Below are 20,463 nucleotides of genomic sequence, written 5' to 3' on the forward strand. Positions count from 1 at the left end.
GCGTTTCAAGTAATTAAAATATCACTTGCTTCAACGGTGAAGAAAAACATCGTGAGGAAATCTGCGTGCCAGAGAGTTCTATATAATGTTCTCAAAGGTGCGTGGAGTCCAACAATCCGCACTGGGCCAGCGTGGTGGACTACGGCCTTACCCCTACTCATTGTGGGACCCGTGCTCTGTAGTGGGCCGGTAATGGGTTGATGTGAAGGTTAATTTGTATTGTTAAATAAAGTGTTTTGGAAAAAAAAATATTTGTCGTTTACGGTAAATTAGGCGGTTAACTCGAAATCTTGTATTCTTCGAACTAGATTTCAATTTAAACATCTCGACTCTGAACTAGCGAATGCAGGGATACCTTGTTTGCTTTTTCAGTGAGACAAAATGTTAAGCTAAGCGCGATAGATTTTCCAAATATATTTAGGTTCTAGGCGAAGTGTTTAAAAAAACATAACTGCTTAGACAAACATTTTTATTCATTGACTAGATGTGTATATTAAATAACATTATATTAAGTCACATTAATAAATAAAATTTCGTTTAGAAGAAAAATATAGATAAAGATGTCTATACAAATAAAATATAGCTAGTTAATGATATAATTTTCATTTCAAAACCAATTAAGATAGATAAATATTTTCAAAATAATTAAGGTATGTTGGATAACAAAATATATATCTTATTTATAATCTAAAAATGTAAAATTACCGCTTACATATATTTTTGACTTAATAGATAAGTAGACACATTACTAAATTTCCAAAAAACGTACATGAATTGTTAATAATTGTCAAACAAAAGAAATTTAGAAAATATCATTATGTAATTTTCCGAAGTAGTAGTTTTGTGTTCCGCAAAGTAATATAATAATTTATCATATTGCTGTTTTAAAATTAAATTAAATACTTAGATAAAAACATTATAAGAAAAGGACTCGATATTTGCTAATTGTAAGGTTAAGTACCTACATCACTGAAATAAATAATCATATCCGTTATTTCAAACGAATATATTTGAATAAAGAAACAAATTGAAATAGAAGAAACTATAAAATAGACGGCTTCACTAGGTCCAAAATATTTATACATAAATTAAAGGTACCTATAGTCGGTAACTGTAAAAGATTTGACATGTTTAATTAACGACAATAATCTCTTCCTACTCTTAATTCAAAAAGAGAACTTAAAGACTCACGACAATTTAGGTGTCCCGCTTCATTTGGCACAGTGAATATCCTTCTTATTAACCTTATCCTTCTTAACCATAAATATTTTTCTTTTAATTAAGTATAGATTATCTATTACATCCTTAACGACAGTTTGTGACATTTATTTTATGAAGATCTTCCAAAGAAGTTCAAAGCTTAGGGAAGTCCTTGGTGTCCTTTAAACTTGAGTGCCACAGAGAATAAGGGCATAACAGCTAATGAATATTAATCAGAATTTTAAGAAATATAAAATATTGTGTTTAATTGCGTATAGAGGTATCCATAGAGTGTAAGACCACGATACACAAAAGTAGGCAGATTTTATAAAATAGAAATAATCTTCCCCAAAATAAGTTATTAAAAAAAAACATTTTATGCACATATGACACGTCAAGTCAAAAATTCCCATGAATATAACAGTTATCATGGTAAACATCCATATTATTCCGGAAAACATTAGATTGTATATTTTATCTGAGTCCAGTGACTTAAATATCATATTTACATTCTAAAGAGCACTACTCTTTTTAACATTAATTAACGGGTGCCGAACTGACATCTTGATACAAAATTACAAGCTGGTGTGTTTTGTATTATGATGAGTGGTTGGCACCTGGTTGGGACAGTTACTGAAAAGGTAACAGGTTGAGGCTAATGAATGCGAGCCACATAGATATGCGCCAGTCTTTAAATTTAACATTATTAAGGTATATACGTTCAAAACGTATGTATAGACGTCAAAGTGCAGCAGTTTCTTGTAGTGAACAGGATTTGTAACAGTTAATGGGAGGTATGCGCCGTGTCAGTGATTCACTTGCGGAAGCAAGAGATAGGGTTGAAATAGCACTGCCGGAAGCGAACTTGTCTCTTGTCCGCGCGCCACTGCCGAGCGATCCTTCCGTCCATGGTGCGTAGCCCCCAGCCACGTGGCTCCGTTTGGGGCCATGAGCGAGATACACGGGGGTTCATGTTGAATCTGTCATAATGAAAAACTCCTTATTTAATATTTTGACGACCTCCATGGCTCAGTGGTGAGTTCAAAGTTCGAACTCTGGCGAACGATCGACTATGATCATGGTAACTTGGCCGGCAACAGATATATAATATTTTTTATAGTCGATCGCTACTACCTCTATTGGACATTAAACAAGAAGGTAAATCTAGCATTTACGGTAATCCATTAGGTTGATCCAATCAGCATTGGGCCAGCGTGGTGGACCACGGCCTTTTAACCCCTCCTTATTGTGAGAAAAAACCCTTGCCCAGTAGTGGGCCGGTAATAGGTGGACATGATGATTGGATGATTAGTTTTCTAAGAGATTAACCCAATTTGTAACCTATGCATTCATACGTATTCGTATGTGGTTGACAAATTGGGTATACACTTCAGTATGAATAAATTCAATTCGGAATCACAAAGACACCATTCAATTATTCGTGCAAACTACAAAGGAATATCCAATTAGTGGTTCTAGCAGCTACTGCAAGCTTCGCTTGGTAATACAAAAGGTAATTCACTAAACATTTTGTTCGTTAAAATTTCACCCAACTGTAATTAAGCAAACAAATCTTTTTTTACCTAAATAATCATATTTTATTAGAACTGTAGTTGTTCATGAAAAGTATAGTAACATTTGTACATATTCAATAAATAAATAAATATACTACGACAATACTATACACATCGCCATCTAGCCCCAAAGTAACACAAGCTACGCAGCTTGTGTTATGTGTACTAAGATTACTGATGAATATTTTTATGAATAATATACATAAATACTTAGAATATACATATAAACACCCAGACACTGAAAAACATTCATGCTCACCACACAAACATTTTCCAATAATGGGAATCCAACCCACGGCCTTGGACTCAGAAAGCAGGGTCGCTGCAAACTGCGCCATCGGCCGTCATAATAAAGATTAATAAAGGTTTTCCTTTGTATCGTAAATACGCAAACAAAATACGACTAATATAAATGGAAATAATATTCGATGAAACCGCTTAGAATAATTTCAACAATATCATTTAAGTTAATAACTATATCTTTTATATTCTATATATAACTCAACGAGTTGCGAAGCTGAAGTTGCAATGGGCGGGGCAAATAGCTTGGAGAACCGATGGACGTTGGAATCACAAAAAGCTGGAGAGACTACGCCACACTGGAAAGTGCAGTGTTGGTAAAATCCCCGACGAGGTGGAAAGACTACATAAAACGAGTAGCAGAGAGTCGGTGGACAAAAGTTGCACAGAACCGTATCTACTGGAAATCCTTACGCCTTATACGCATTATACGTCCTGTGAGATGATGACTATGATAAAAGATTCTTCAAACGAATATAACTAAATTTAAAAGAGCTTTTAAAATTTAAATAAAAGATCCTTTACTTTAAGTACATAATTATCGGCATCTTCGGATCGTTGCAAACAATACGATGAACATCCATTCTACAATATTTCAACATCGACCATCTGGAAGCGGAACAGTAAACTTATAAGATGAACTAATAATTGTTTGATTGAGTAAAGATCGAACTTCTGAAATAGATTTAATTTTCTATTAGAACTTACCCGTGCTTTGTTAAAACTTGTTACTTATCCATCTTAGATTTTGTCAGAGCAAAGCGAGCTCTACTATCGTTTCGCAAACTACAACAAACACCATCCAAATTGATAAAACCGCCAAATTGTACCTTCTACCTAAACGCTCTATTATATCCGTATTTATTAAATTTTCTGTGTGTGGTATTCATTCATGCATTCATTCATTCATTCAGTTATTCCTTACATTAAGGTACACACATATGCACATACTCAAAATAAAGTATAAATAAATAAATAAATATATACTACTAAAATACACACATCGCCATCTAGCCCCAAAGTAAGCGTAGCTTGTGTTATGGGTACTATGGGTTTTTCTTTCTTTCTTACCTGTCATCAGAATCAAGTTGCAGCAATAACTTGCGGAGTGCAGCGGTGTTGAGGGCCTCCCACGGCACCGACAGATCTGCAACTTCGCCAGGTCTGCCCACCAAAGTGTTCTCAGACTGTTCGTCATCCTGCTCCTAAGGTTAATAAAAATACTGTGTCGATTATGTATTTCTATTATATTGTACCTATAATTAATCTATTGGGTATAGATATCTATATAAACATATAAGATTTTTACAATATTTTTCCTAACATTTTAATACCAAATACTTATTTTGAATTTTAATGTAGACTATGGTTTTACTTTTGTTGAATATATATATTTTTTTAAATAATAATTTATAATAATAAAAAAACTACGACAATACACATCGCCATCGAGCCCCAAAGTAAGCGTAGCTTGTGGTATCGGTACTAAGATGACTGATGACAAGGTTGCTTGGAAGCATCCGGCTCCGCTTTCATCTCTCACAAGATAGAAAAATGAATGTTAAAATGTAAAATGTAAATTTTTGATGTTGGAAAAGAGCAACTGCTGAGTTTCTTGCCGGCTTCTTCTCAGTAGAATCTGCCTTCCGAACCGGTGGTAGAGTCACTACACACGGACAGACTTGACGTTTCAAAAGTGCTTGTATTAGGCCTACTTGAAATAAATGAATTTTTAATTTTGAAATTTTAAATTTTGATGAATATTTTCAAAGTATTATATACGAAAACACTCATAAAATACCGATAAAGACCCAGACACTGAAAAAACGTTTATGTTCATCATACAAACATTTTCCTGTTGTGGGAATCGAACCCACGGCCTTGGACTCAGAAAGCAGGGTCGCTGTCCACTGCGTCAATCCGTCGTCACATTATTGCAATAGAACTTAAAACCATATTAAAATATAACTTAAATTAATTACTGTAGCCTCTCAATAAACATCTTAACAGTTTGAAAGCAACTATGTCAATAAAAACGAGAATGGAAAAATTAGTTTTGTTGTTGTTTAAATTACGTGCTTACCTTTAGGTACTCCTAGGTCATCGTTAAGCAGTTATATCAGATCTGAATTTAAATTTTCTTTTATGTACTTACTTGTATATTAATATACAAAAAAGCAGTACAAGAAAGAAAATTTAAATTCAGATCTGATATAACTGCTTAACGATGACCTAGGAGTACCTAAAACTTAACACATTTCTGATACAAGAAAAATAAAAACTGAGCAGGCAGAAGTGGGCTTTAACGGTCATTAAATTACAGATTAGAGACAGCCAGTATATTATCCTAGGGCGACTACTTGACATGACCTTGGAAGCACATAGGAAGCCAATTTTCTAACCGCGCTGTGCTCTAATAAAATTCCTTGAAATTATAATCAAAAACTTAATATTTCTTTTGAATCGACCTTAGGCCTTCATTATTCGTAGTCGTAAATGCTAACTCGTAACTTAACTGCTTCATATATTGTTTCAGAAGGCTAAATTCTGTTGTGAAATACGTAAGGCAAACAGTTTTGAAACTAACCACAATCTGTAACAAGCGGTTTGATAGTCAGCTGGTGATATTTATCTTTTCAGCAACTTATACTTGGTATGTTTTCGATTTATTATGTACCTACTTGTTTATGCCTTGTATAATATTTATGTACTAGAAGAACAAATTGGTTAAATACAGCTTCAATCAGAAAACATAGAATTTTAGAGTACCGCTACTCATAATCAACTAATTAATACACCACAGCAAGTTTTAAAATAAAAGAACAATGGCAGATAAAAGAAGGAAAATGTGGAATAATGCTGAGTTTTTAACATTGGGCTAGATGGCGATGTATGAATTCAAATGATGTATTGTTTTACAAATTCAAATTCGAAAATTCTTTATTTAAGTAGGCGTATCACAGGCACTTTTGAAGTGTTCATACATATATGTTTACATAATTGTAAGGGGATGGTGATGACTTCGTTCGCCAACTTAAACCTGAAGCTACGAGGGTTCCAAACGCGCCCTTGTCTAAGAAGAGCCCACAACAAAGTTAGTAATGTAGTTCTTTTTGTTATTACTGAAAAACCCCAATTACAATTACAATTAAATTAATTATTATATTTTATGTTCCATATAAAGAATTCAGCCTATCTCTGGTATGTGCTACAGCGAACTGGGACGTAAAATGCACAAGTTTATACTATTTGCTGTTCTTGTCTACATACCTATGCGAAACCTCAAAGACCAAAAGTCAATTACAAACACAGGCTCGAGAGTATAGAAAACTGTTACCGAGAAACTATAAAGGGCGTACGCCATGATTGAATTTTAAGTGCAGCTCCACATAATAGTTAAGTTAACAATTTATAAAGTCAGGGCATGCTCCGGAGCCGAAGGTCTGGGTGCGCCTCATACGTAATAGAGTGAACAACAGGTTTACACATACTGTATGAAAGCAAAGTTAGGAACATCTGACCCTGACGGAAAACTGCTTGTCTGTCGCATATGTTTATATTGCTTTTAAAGCGGCAGTTTTACACCGATGGACTTATTATCATTATCAGCTTTATTAATATGCTACAAGCCTTATTAAATTTGTGGTTGTTAACAGACGCATTTCCTTTACCCAACCAGGCGACGAGTTAGAACACGAGGTTTTAGTCAGCAGTCGGTAAGTCCAACATAGCCTTCTCTTTCTCGCGTCGAGGTAATAATAAGAATAAGTATTTACCCACGATAATAGCAATTTTCTACATTATTAATAAACCAGCGCAAAATATATTTTTGTAGGGAAATAATAATTACAAACTAAAATTAATATTTAAAATTAATATAAGCCGTCTTACTGTTCACTTATGGGCATAGTACCCAAATTGCTGGCGCTATTGCCCCTTTTGAATAGCTAGACTTAGCCGTTGGGCTAAATAAGCGCCAGCTCTTGGGTCACCAGACGTAAGGACCAATTTTGTGACACTATGTTAATAAAATTTTTCGTGTCCGAAGACCATGGCCCCAGAGTCTCAAACGCAAGCGCCGCAAAAAGTCATTACACATAACGTAGTATTTACGGCGCTTAAGCATTTGAGACCAAATTTCGCTTTAGACCAAATTTCGCTTTAGACCAAACTACGTCTTAGTCGCCACTTTGGCAGGATTCTTTTTACTCAATAATTTGATTATGTTCAAAATTAAAAGGTTTTAAAAATAAACATAGCACTTGCTTTATTGTATTCTTTTAATTAAAAGAATTGCAATTTTTCCAGTTTTATTGATTTAAAACTCTCGAACTCGAACTACTTGAATTTGATAAAATTTCTATTGGACCGATCTTAAACTAATAATTTTGACTAAAATTATTATATATTATATATAAAAACTTTGGTCATTGCCAAGTATTCGTTGCGAAGTGTTTCTTTGATTATCAGATCGTTTTATCGATAGTTATTGCAACTTCCAAGACACAACAATAAAATGACAAATATAAAAAAAAATATATGATACGTAAAAATAATATAAAGATCTGAATTTTAACGAAACTAAACTGTATAGGTGTGGGTCTGTGTGCAGTGTGAGTGAGGACCGTGCATAAGTAGTATATTGTTTTGATACCTATCTATTTTGGAAATGCGTTCTTAAATGAAATAAATTTTCCAAATCAGTTTGAGGTAACACACATAAAAAAATACAAACTAATTGAGAATCAATCAATGAAGTTTTTTAATTTAATTTTCTACTGCTTTAGTCTTACCCATTTTTAAGGTTACCTTGCATAGATTCTCGGAACACTAAAAATATTGTCGCCACTAAAACGAAGTACATAAAAACAAAGATCTTACCACAGGTGCTGCGGTGGCAGTCATCATCAGCATAGCCAGGATGCCGAAGATAATTAGGAGGTTGGTGAATGTGCTTGGGCTCATCTTAATGCCTGTCAAAGAACTAATATATTAAACATAACATCAAGAGGTATTTAATATAACCAAAGTACTGTCCCTGCTTCTGATTGTAACATTTTGACCTAACGCAGTTTTACAGTAAAACTAAATGGTGTGCACAGGGAGCTCGACCCGGCATTAAGTATGCAGATATATTTTATCTTGATAATCCAATAAACATCCCACTGCTGGGCAAGGCCTCCTTTCTCATAGGAGAGAGGAATATTGAGCATTTATAAGCTACATTATCTCTACATTCTCTCCATGCTCTCCGAACGAGGTTGGAAAACACCAGTTTCCAAACTCCGAGCTGTTCAGTTCCAGCTCGGAGTTTGGAAACTGGTACTGGAACTGGAAATTTCTTGACGGAACACTCTAACTAAAATTAGTTTCTTAGTATTAACTTGAGATATATATAATGTTCTATAACTGAGAACAGACCCGTGCACTGTCCCGTGCCCATTAAAATATCCTGCTCTAATACAAAGTATTAAGGAAACATTGAGTACACGATCACAGCAAGTACGTAACACATAGGTAACGATTTCGCTATGATACTGGGGATTATTTGAAAGTATTTTCGCACGAAACTTTATGACTGGTCAAAACTAGTCATGATGGAAAAGGTTTATAGCGTTCTAAATGTGAATTTTCCATATATTATCTGCTTGCTTAATGACTATACCCTTATTGTACATTGACCATGTACACACCATTGAGCTCCCTTTGTACGTATAATATTATGCCTTAATACACCATACATAACAAAATACTTTATAGAAAAACCGTGACTTTCTAATGAAGAATATTAGTTACTCAACATCATAAATCATCTGCCGTGTGGCGACGGCAGATCGGAATACAGTTGTCACCACCCCTTCTCTTCCCGCGGGTGTCGTACGAGGCGACTAAGGAAATTTAACGGAGACCGGGCAACAGCACCCCCTGTACTACCTATGTCCTGCGATCACCAAACCCTCTGCCCAGCACGGTGACTAAAGGCAAATCCTCCCATTGGGATAGGCCAATGAAGATATTGATGATCGTGATAAACCATTTAACATTTTGAAAAACCTCGGGCGCAGTGAACTTATAAGTGATAAGTGGAAGCAGTGGCGTGCATAGAAGGTAAACACAGGGTATGTAGATGATATAAAATAAAGAAAATCTCCAGTACGAGTTATAAAAACTTAAGGGTAGACTCTTAAAATGACTTTCCTTAAATTTTTTATTACTGATACTGGAGATTCTTTTCATTTCAGATAATCTGCCCGCTTAGTGCATGCCCTGTACATACCCTATGCACGCCACTGAGTGGAAGTTCCCGGGTTTGATACTCGGCAGAGAAAAATTTCAAAAGTGGGTTAGCGTTCCGGTAGGATGCTGGGTAGAAACTGATTAGCGACGTGGGTTTCACAGATAGCTGCCTAACAGTTTAGCCCGCTGTAATCTTAGACTGCAGTATCACATACCAACAGATGAGAATACAGTTAAGGGCTAACTTGCAGTGGAATAAAAAATCTAACAACAGTTATTTTCGTTGTAAAGTTTTGTAGAAAATAGTAGTCCAAACCAAAACTTTTAAACGTTAGGTACTATTAAAAGCTAAATTTCTCGTCTTAATAAAACGCTAATCAACGACGCAATTATCTAACGGTCACATGGCATTAATAGCGTTCGAATTTCCGTTGGTCAAGAGATAGACGGATGTTGGATAACGTGTACAAATCTTAGGCCTAATGTTATAAATGTGTGTCTGTTTGCAATCTATGTTTGGCTCAATCAGTGCAACGATCTGTATGAAATTTATAAAGACTAATATCAAACCTTCCGGAAACCAACCTGATTTTTTTTCCCGGAAGATAAAAAAAGATAAACTTTCGTTGCCTATACGCGGCTTACTCCCGAATCTGCTAAATAAATAAGTAATGAAATCCAAAATCTTCAGATCAAATAGGTATCTAAGTTTTTTAGAACCATTCCTACTAAAGTAGGATTAAGCAATACTAAATTCAATCTGTAAAGGTTTGGATTAGATAAAATATAATTTTTTGTCGTAATATAAATATATAATATATAACGTCAGTGTCGGTTATACAGAATATAGGTTTGAATAAGTTTAACAGAACAAACTACGTGGCACGCAAATAGGTCTGGATTCTAAAACCTTGTGACAGTATTATAAAGGCTACATGTTTTTCAAGGACTTCATAATAGAAAGAGGCGGATAATATACACTGTGGAATAAATATTATGCTTGAAAGCCATTTTGTCTACTGTCCGGACGGAACCCCTACCCCGAACGGAGCGACATTTCATCCATTAAAACTGGTTATTTATTTATTTATTTATTAAGAGCTCAAACAACATGCATATTATACGTTTTTAAACATAGCACACACACAAAAACATGGTCTGATATACACGTCAAGTACACATAACATTGACAAAGCGTCGTGTAAAATTAATTTGACAAAAAAATTAACTCACCGATAGTGTTCGGTAATCCCAAATGTAAGAGTTTCTGCTATCAAAATAGCTGATTGACATTAATGCCTTTACAAAATGCCGTAAGTTATACTTACGTAAGTCAATTACAGAAGTAATTACGATTAATAATTTACCCCTGTCAACAACTTTGTAAGCTAGTTATAACGATTTACAGCTTACGTTAGTCACTTTAACTAGCTTGAAAACTGGTTGGGATGGAAGATGTAATAAAAAGATCATCATTTATTGTAAAACATTACTAATATAAATTTAAGTTTAAGTTTTTAATGCTCTTAAACTTAGTTCAAAATTGGAATTCTTAAAAAAATATTCACAATTAACACCACAGAAGCACATCTTAAATACATACATAACAAGTAATTTCTCTATCTAACAGTGTTTTCAAGTATAGTTTAGAAACTATCCATTGGTTTAAATGTTTATCTGCGACTTCTTATACCAATTTAAAGTTTATTATGATTAACATTCGCAAGAAACTCTTAAACGGCTATTCGACATTTGACGTCCTCACATTCCCGGACCCATAGGGGATTCTTATCAGAAATCGCGGTAGACCCGTGGGTCGGTAGTTTCCTTGACAAATAATTGGATACAAGAGATGCTATTTATCAACAATCCCTTTACCACCAAGGGCACTTATTATAATATATACCCACCCTTTCAAAAATAAAATAGGTTAGGTTGTATAATAGTGCGCCACTTTTTCTTGGGGTTCCGTACCCGAAGGATAGATCTTTCTCATCTCATAACTGTGTCTATCTTAATGGGTAGGAAGAAAAGAGCTAGCTTATTTTTTGCTCAATGATCAGCCTGTTTAATCATCAATCAATGATTGTAAATTTAAATCGAGTTAAATAAGTATTATAAAAATAACTGAGCTATTTCAAACTTTAACTTGAATCTCTATAAGGCTAGAGCAGGATGCAGGATAATATAATAGAAGAAAGTTAATAAATTAAAGAAGGACGAGAAAAAGATGGAAGTAGAGTATAGAAGTATATGAAGCTATCTGACTATTATAGCGGTAATCAAGCTGTGGATTTTAAATAAGCTCTTAAGCTCAGGGCAAAAGCAATAGATAGTGCAACGAGGAATTGAAATTGACGGCTTCATTAATATGCAATGGCATTGAAGCTAGAAGAATAGGTCGAATAAAGTAATACCTTCCACGGTCTGCTAATGTCTATAATGCAAGTACTTTTAACAGTGTAGGCTGTTAGCTAACGAGTTTTTGCAGAATGTAATATTGCAAATAGATTGGGTAGGGAGTATCTCACCTTTCAATAAAACACCTACGCTAAAGTTCAATATATGGAATGGAAAATGATGAAATCAGTGATTTGACATTTTTTTTAGGGATATCACAAATTCTGATATAATTTTTTTTAGGGATATCTTAAGAAAAATTTGATGGGAAAAAATCAAGTGAATTTACCAAAAAAATCACACTGGACTACGCGGCTTTGAAAAACAACAACAAACGAATTTCTTAGTTTTAATAAAAATGAATACAACAACTGATACAATGGAATCTCTATCTCTACTCCTGCCAGTCTTGTAACCTAACTCCGTAGAGTTTTTTAATTATTTTTTTTTCGTTCAGTATATCCACATATCTTTAGTATTATAGTATTTCATATTATCAATACGACGGTACGTTTGTTTTTTGAAAAATCCTAGCTTGCATTTGGACATCACCACAGAAGGGTAGAAAAGCCCTCGACTTATTTTGATACAGAACCCATCTAGGCCAAGCTACGCTACTGTGGGTGATAGTCAACAGATTTATAAAGATAAAGTATTGTTTGTATTTATACTTTAAAACATCACGCTACGAATCTAATAAACGCTACGCTACGCAACGCTACTAACAGTAGTTTATTTAAAGCTAGAAGAATATGAAAGATGATACTATACCTGTGTATTTAATCGGAGGAAAATATTTTATTTATCAAAGTTTCGATGGAAAACGCCTACACATTCGCCGACTGTCGGTCAAATCAATTTGATTTATGTGCGCATTTTTATCTAATACATCGATGTCAACGAACCAATAAATCCAAAGTAACATAACAAATCGATGAGTACCTAAATCATTCAGAACTGACGGAAAATAGAAAAAGAGAACAATCCGATTTTAGTCTGCGTTTAAAAATTTTTTTTTTTTAATTTAAAGACTAGTATTAAAAAGCCGTAATGTACACCCTAATATATATTTTATATTACTTCCGCGAAGTCAGTTATATTAAACCCATACCGCTAAATCGCTTAGCGGCACATCTTTGTCGGTAGGGTGGTAACTAGCCATAACCGTAGCCTCCCACCAGAGTAGACTGGAAAAAAATCAGATGTATAGATTCCCAAATCGCCCCCAACCAAACTATATGAGAAACCTGTTGCATCGTTTTCAGTAGAAAGTTTGGCAAAGCACGGCCCTCGTGGAATTTAGGATCATGAGAGCTGTCCGTAATTTTGAACTAAAGAATCTGGTACTTACCAAATTGAAATACTAAATAAAACCGATAAAGGTAAAAAAAAATGTTTTGGGTTCTAGGTTTATTGATATTATATAATTAATCCTTCGCCATCAAGATTTAAATAAAATATGTATTATTTAGGAATCTTCCAGTTACAGTTTTGTTGCATTGTACAAATACTTTGGTTTTAACAATTTCTAGCTAGAAAGAAATAATTCGTAAGCAACCTTCATCCATTAGCTCAAGATAAAAGTGCTTAACGTAATAAATAATAATTATTTGTTACCTATTTCGGTTCGATACTTATATCATGCCTTAAAATACTTTTTGTCCGGAAAATGTATCAGAGTAATGATTGAATGAAAAATAGAGGTTTTATTACCTATGCACTTAACAGCTAAACCGATATTGGCGAAAAATATCTTCTTGCTTACTGCTGGTATTTCCAATCCCGGGAAAGCTAATAGTTTCGAAAAATAAAAAAAAGTTGCGAAAATTAAAAAACTGAAACAATGCGTACGGGCACAAGCTAGAATTAAACGAAAGCACAAAAGTTACAGAGATGTGTGGATTTACAAGTTTACCTAAGCCGATGTAACGTACTCAGTTGACACCTTCTTTTAATTATGAACTATAAAAAAAATCCCTCCTGCCTTCAAAGTCTTCCTCAAATGCACCAGTAACCTGTGGCATTCCTAAGTTGTTGGTATATAATTATAATTATTAAATGATAAAACAAGAATGCAAACGGAACAAGCATGATATTCGACAAAGAGAATTTCAAGCGTACCTATTATAATTAATAATTAGTAATACATAGCGTAGGGTACCTGCCGTATGCTGCATAGTGACCGTTTTAATTTTGACGATGCAAACAATTATAAATTTAATCTGAAATAATGCCGAATATTCGAGTAATCCATTTGGTTTAGATAAAGCGTAAAGTTTTGTATTAACGTAGAAGGTGCTTATTTCCGGAAATACTTATAAATCTGATTTGGTTTAATATTTTCCGGCTGTATATTGCGGAAAGTTATATTTATTGTTTAAACGCGGCTGAAATCGCGAGGAAATGAATCGTTATATTTTATTATTCTAAGAACAAAAAGGCATAACGAATTAGAATAGTTATTTATGCTACTAAAACACTTTAAAATATTATATTAGTTTTAATTTATTGAATTAATTTTCCTCATTTAATTAACGTACTCTCCTAAAAAGACAATTAATTGTATATAAAAAGGCTAACATTAATTATTGATTAGCCTTTTTTATAAATAATTTAATTTATTGATGAAATTTTTCATTAATTTACATGATTTCGTAATATAGGTAGTAAATATTTCACGCGATTGAAATAAAGCTTTAGTTACTTACTTTAAATAAGAAACGTGCTACGCTTCGAACGATCAATGTTGAACTCAATTAAAACTGTTCGTTATTAGTTAATTGTAACGAATAAGTAAGAGGGAAAAAAATCTTCGAATAAATCGTTATTCTTGGAATATAAGGTTTCTGAAGTGTGCCTTTGACAGAAATAACTTTCTGAGATGGTACCTTATTGTTGGTACAGCGGAATACGTGAAAGTAAATTTTTATACATTGTAAATATCATATAGATTTGGAAAGTCATAAATGAACAACGAGACATAGAATATCTATCAAAATACGAGTATATATCTACAATCTCCATAGGAGCACAAATAATGTTGCAAAAAACTAACAGTAAAAAAATCTACGGAATGGATGGACGATTGGCAACCTTCTTTGTGATGATAAGATAATAGCGAGCTAATCACTACCCCTAATCGGGTTGTACTTGACAACGTGTCGGAACGCTAAATTGCTTGGTTGTAGGTCTTTTCCTAATGATATAATCATCAAGACATTATTTTAACAAATAGAAAAGTGTAAGTAATAAATATAGTGCAGGATAAGTCCATATAATCGTAACACGTCATTATTTAAAATAATAAAACTTGTCTTAGTAAATCTAGACTTGTTGACTAGAGTTGTTTATCGTGTTGAGTGTTAAAGAATTGTTGATTTATTTGGTTTTTTTAGACGTGACAACGTCTTATAAATTGGTTTGCCGGGTGACACTTCAAGAAACTGCGTTACGCTCCGCTCACGTTATGCGCTCACAATGAGAGCGAGTGAGAGGCACGCGTCCCTTCCACTCGGGCATGGTTAGCCCGCCTAAGAGCGAGAGAGACAGACATAAAAAGTGAAAGGCACGCGTCCCTTTGTAGTAAACGCTGTTTCATTGTACGCAAATGTATTGCAAGTTATTGTATGTATATTTGTATATAAATACGTATGTATGTGTAAAGGTAAAAATAAAATTTTGTTAATATGAAATTCAGTGCGAGATTCTTTGTATAAATTAATGTTTTAAATATAATTCTTTGTATAAATAAATGTTTTAAATTGTTACTATTATTTCATCCTTCTTCCTACTATACGAATGAATATTCACATTAAAATTATTTTACCACTCAAAGTCGTTGTCACGTAAAACTTTCGCCCGTATACCGACTTTACAGGCAACCAATTTTTTTGCAAAAGTTTCTACAAACATAAATATTTGTATTTTCATTCATTTTGTAGAACTTAATAGTCATTGCGTTAATTTAAAAAAGAAAAAGTACACCACTAATCACTGCTGTGTAGCTGCAACGTAGGTACTTCATTGAATTCGAACACACGAAGGTCCTCTAGAACGCGCGAAAGCTTCTGCTTGTTTCAAACAAAAAACGTTTTAAATAATTCATAATGCCCTGGCGTGTTAAGATATATTATGTACGGATAGTAATAGGAATACGACCCGCGCGTTAACTCGCATCTCCCACTCGATACGTTTTGTTTGGATTAGCGCTTATATATCTATAATATAATTCAATGCCTAATTGAAGTAAAAAAAAGTAATTAGGACAAATTGATTGAAACAGAAGCGGACAAAGCCCCAGCCAACCACTATTTCACCAAAATATTGGAATTTAAACCTAACTTGAAAAAGTCTATACGTATGTTAAAAAGAATTTTTTAAGAAAAACAATCGGAACCTATTTCCTACTACTATTTTAATGTGTTTTGTTTTTGATTGAGGACTTTTTTAAAAATCGGTTGTTATGCATGCGAAGAATTACCCAAAAACATTCAGAATTGGCACACACTAAAACCAAGTTAGTAGACGAATAATTTAATTTTATATTTTATATACCTGTAGAATACTTTCTCAATTAATTGTAGCTAATAATTAAATGGTAAATCGATGTCATCACTAGTAGTTCAATATACTTAGTTGGAAAGTTATAAAACATTAGCAGAATCGTTCTTGTTTATGAAATAAATGTTAATATGTATACCGAATAAAGTTATATTATCTAGTTTTGTTTGCGAATAATTGGTATAGTTTTGAGATATTGTGCAGTTGTTGATTTCTAATTAACTATATTCAACTTCATGTTCGCTCATCGGAACCACGAAGAAGAAAAGCTCAAGCTGATTAAGTAAAAAAAAACATGTGAAAGATCGTGTTTATGCAACTTTATGCTATCTTTCGGTCAAAGTTAAAACAATAATAGTTGTTCTATTTTAAATTTAACTTTAAATTAATAACTGAATAACTTTATTCAAATGAACTGTGTTATAAATAATGTTTAATTAAGGTATATCTCTAAAAATGTAAAGTTATAAACTCTATTCAGACTTTTTGAAATGTTTTTGTTAATATCAAAACAACCAAAATCTAATTATTCACTTTTCGGACGACATAAATTAATAACTTACCTTTTATCCCTGAAGATTCACCCTGGAACAATGTTTGAAAAATATAAGTCAAACTTCACTCTGTAACAGAGACTTTAGAGGCTTCCGTATGTTGATGGTTTGCGAAGGCAAATGAGAGCTTGGGGATGAATCGCGGGGTTATATACGGGTTTCCTCTGCGTAGGTGAGCGTTGCTAGTAGCTACGACCAGTACGATGCTTTAGTACGAATTGATTCGGATTATATTTTGCAAACCTTTTAGTTATATATGGGCCATTGAGTTTGGATTTTTATTTAAACCTCACGTATTTGGAATTTAAAAATTTCTCCTACAGTTATAAAAAGAGAAGTATTTATCGAGTAGTCTGATAACATTAACGCTATACGAGACATAATTTTTCAGGAAAATAAACTTAACTTAGGCTGATACGTGGTATATTTTATTACTCAAAAGAAATACTATATTATATTACGAAATAAAAAATTCCGTAGAGTTATCCTCCCACCATTTTTGATTATTAATGTCCACTATTGGGCAAAGACTGTTTATCATAAGAGAGGGAGTAAGAGATAATTTAAGCTCTTACTCCTCCAAACCACTGGTCTAAAGTGAGTCCAGGTGGGATAGTGGGCTTTGCCGATTGTTGCCGCATATTAAAGATCATAAAAGTTACAAAAGGCTCTACAAGGGTTCCTAGGGTTTCCGGGGCTATCCCCCGAAACGTTGTGTTAGTATTAGTACTACCACTGAGCCTTAGGGCTCAGTTGAGTTAATGAAATATTTTGTCATAATGGTGGTTTGGCATAATGCTGACTGGTTTACTTTTACTTTTTTTTTGTTCCATGGGCATGACAGTGTGAAAACGTTTAAGCTTTTCATCCAATGTTTATGATAATATGTTTAACATTTATTGTAACTAACAATAGACAACTGACCCTCCAACCTTCATTGGGGCCTCGTCGTGCCCCTAAGCTTTTTATTCTATTTTCCGAACTAGCGAGAACCCATGCTGGTCAATCAGACATTAATTAGACTTATTATAATGTTGCTTATATATATTTAGGCAAATGAAACCAATTCGTTTTAAAATAAAACTTCTTTTTGGACTCGCATCCTGCAGGGTGCGATTGGAACCCTCGCAGCTTTAGTATTATATTAATTAATGTAGTTATTACCATAACATTTATATATGAAAAAAATAAGTAAAAGGACGATTCATAGGTAGGTTCAGCCTATTTGAATTTATGAACCCTTCTCATTGTGGGAGACCCATGCCTTGTAGTGGGCCGGTAATGGGTTGATATGATGATGATGATGACGATTCCTATTTACCTACTAATGTTATAAATATAAAAAAACGCTTATATATACGCGTGGAGATGTTAATTAATTTATAAATAATTCCTTTTTTAAATGTGATGAGTTGCCATGTTCAAAAATGCAATACCTTTTAAATCCCCTTTGGTAGGAACAATATGGTTTTAATAACTGCATTCAATATTAGATACTCTAGTAAATAGGCAATTTTCATATTAGTCGGCGCATATGAAACTATACTTTATTACAGGCGTTCATAACTTTCAATTTTTCACTATTAGTATAGACAGAGAGTATACATATTCATGTTAGATTAGAGCACGTGTATGATGCCAGCTTTAACGGGGAGTCACGTTTGATATCATATAAGCCCGTTCCCTAGCGTATAGAGATTAAATTGCTCGAAAATGTTACTAATTGTAAGGCCATTTTTCAACGTTGCGTTTTAAATAACTGGAAATTATTATCACACTTTATTCGGATGTTTGGTTGTATCTGAATCACTCAATTCTCTGGGCATACCTCACGTCGTAGTCTTAAATTTCATTGTCATCATTTGAATATTCTTTTAGTATCCAATGTCTATCGTCCACTCGTAAATCATAATTTGACAATCTTCCACCTACTTTTGCCCCTCAAAATTTTTGGGGCTGTAAAAAGGATAAACGCATTAGTGGCTTCTCTGATGCTGTAAAATAATATTTACATAACTGGTGGCAATCACTTAGCATCAGATAACCCGCTTGCTTGTTTGTCAGCTATATATTTATAGATACATAAGAAAATTACGTTTAAGGATGTTTATTACTCAATCAACAATAATAGCCTTTAAGGATTCATTAGACATTTTTTTATACACAAATAATCATTTTGACGATTTACGATAAATTTACTTCATTATTTAGTCTGAAAATGTTGCATAATACGTTCATGTGTAAAAATATCATGTTTAAAGTTAACTACTAGTAAAGTTCTGAGAGTTTTTGCTTTCACATTTTTCTTGAATTACGAGCTGGATCCGACGTCTAACACTAGTTTATCTTAATAAAGTCTTATGCTTTACGCAGATATATTACTCATTTTTCTATGCTTTAGGCGAATATATTGCTTTATATATTTTCTTTAACATGATGGTGTTTCATAAATATACAAGTTGAACCAATATATACGATGGAAGAGGTAAATCGAAGAATCTTATCCAGATGGGCTGAGTTTGGTAAGCTTAATACTCAAAAACTTGTATTGATAATGAAGAAAGCTATAAAGCAGTGAGTGTTTTCAAATACGAGTACTTATGGCTTTGTAACATGGCATGGTCGTAAGTGAGTAAGGATCTAATTCCGTCAAATGACCAGACTCCGTAGAATTACTTACGTAGCTCATCGAGTAAGTTGCAACGCTAAATTGTCAATATGACGGGGTAAATGGTTCGAGAGATCGTTGTCTAGTTTAGGATCCCAAGTTCCTGAAGTGGTGGCATCGCAACTCAAACTAAAAAACAACAATTTCCCTGGCCAATCGATCGGGGCTGTGGTCGATATTTTTTTAACTACGCGGGAAATATTATAATGCGCAAGTGTGTGCGCAAACACAGGGGTTCACTAAATTCCTCACTCTCGTAGTCCGACGAGACGGCAAATACAACACTACCGGAAAGAGATGAGAACGTGCTCTCAGAGGCATTGAGGTGGAACTTTACCGATTTCCGGGCTGGTGGAGGTGGTAGGACTTCGACTTTACTTTCGGGGGTGGGAGTTCGAATTCCAGCACCTCTAACTTTTCTAAGTTATGTGCGTTTTAAGCAATTAAAATATCACCTGCTTCAACGGTGAAGGAAAACATCCATAATGTTCTCAAAGGTGTGTGAGACCACCAATCCACACTGGGCCCGCGTGGTGGACTACAACATTAATCCCTTCTCATTGTGGGACCCTAGCCTGTAGTGGGCCGGTAATGGGTTAATATTTTGATGATGATGACTAAAAATTTAATAATAGAGAAGCCTGGGGATCGAACCTAGGCACTCGTAATCTGCATTCGAAAGTGATAAACGTTAGACCAACTCGGCAGTTATGACAAGAAAAAAATGCGCAGAGAGCCGATGGTCTTGAGTGGCACTAGGTATACCGTGGAGGGTTGAAACTTGAAATTAAAGTTCATCAGTTGAGTCCTACAGCACAGAAGGTATCGTGACGGTACCATCAGGTGATGGGTAGCTACAATAAAAAGCTACTAAAAGCTCTCAGTACCTACACTATACTACATGAATCATGAATTCATCATTCAAATTTTTTGAATAAATTATTGTAGATCCTATGTTTACAAAACCGAA

The 20,463-nt window shown here is 34.0% G+C and overlaps 1 protein-coding gene across 1 annotated transcript; it reads right to left on the reverse strand.

The window, feature by feature from the left end:
• Positions 1-922: 922 nt before the first annotated feature.
• On the reverse strand, positions 923-16,925 carry LOC120628743 (allatostatin). The gene is made up of 4 exons (XM_039897343.1): positions 16,835-16,925; positions 7,956-8,047; positions 4,146-4,279; positions 923-2,180 (listed from the first exon to the last, which is right to left on the reverse strand). The coding sequence occupies exons 2-4, from the start codon at positions 8,037-8,039 to the stop codon at positions 2,015-2,017; spliced, it is 384 nt and encodes a 127-aa protein (XP_039753277.1). The 5' UTR covers positions 8,040-8,047; positions 16,835-16,925; the 3' UTR covers positions 923-2,014.
• Positions 16,926-20,463: the final 3,538 nt, after the last annotated feature.

The sequence above is a fragment of the Pararge aegeria genome, chromosome 13 (assembly GCF_905163445.1).
Source record: "Pararge aegeria chromosome 13, ilParAegt1.1, whole genome shotgun sequence".
Lineage (NCBI taxonomy): Eukaryota > Metazoa > Arthropoda > Insecta > Lepidoptera > Nymphalidae > Pararge > Pararge aegeria.

Excerpts from the sequence above, each read along its gene's own strand:
- LOC120628743 (XM_039897343.1), bottom strand. The coding sequence starts at position 8,039 with ATGAGCCCAAGCACATTCACCAACCTCCTAATTATCTTCGGCATCCTG. Across the intron at positions 4,280-7,955 it reads CTGCCACCGCAGCACCTGTG|GAGCAGGATGACGAACAGTC; the intron begins GTAAGATCTTTG and ends TATTAACCTTAG. Across the intron at positions 2,181-4,145 it reads CAACTTGATTCTGATGACAG|ATTCAACATGAACCCCCGTG; the intron begins GTAAGAAAGAAA and ends TCATTATGACAG.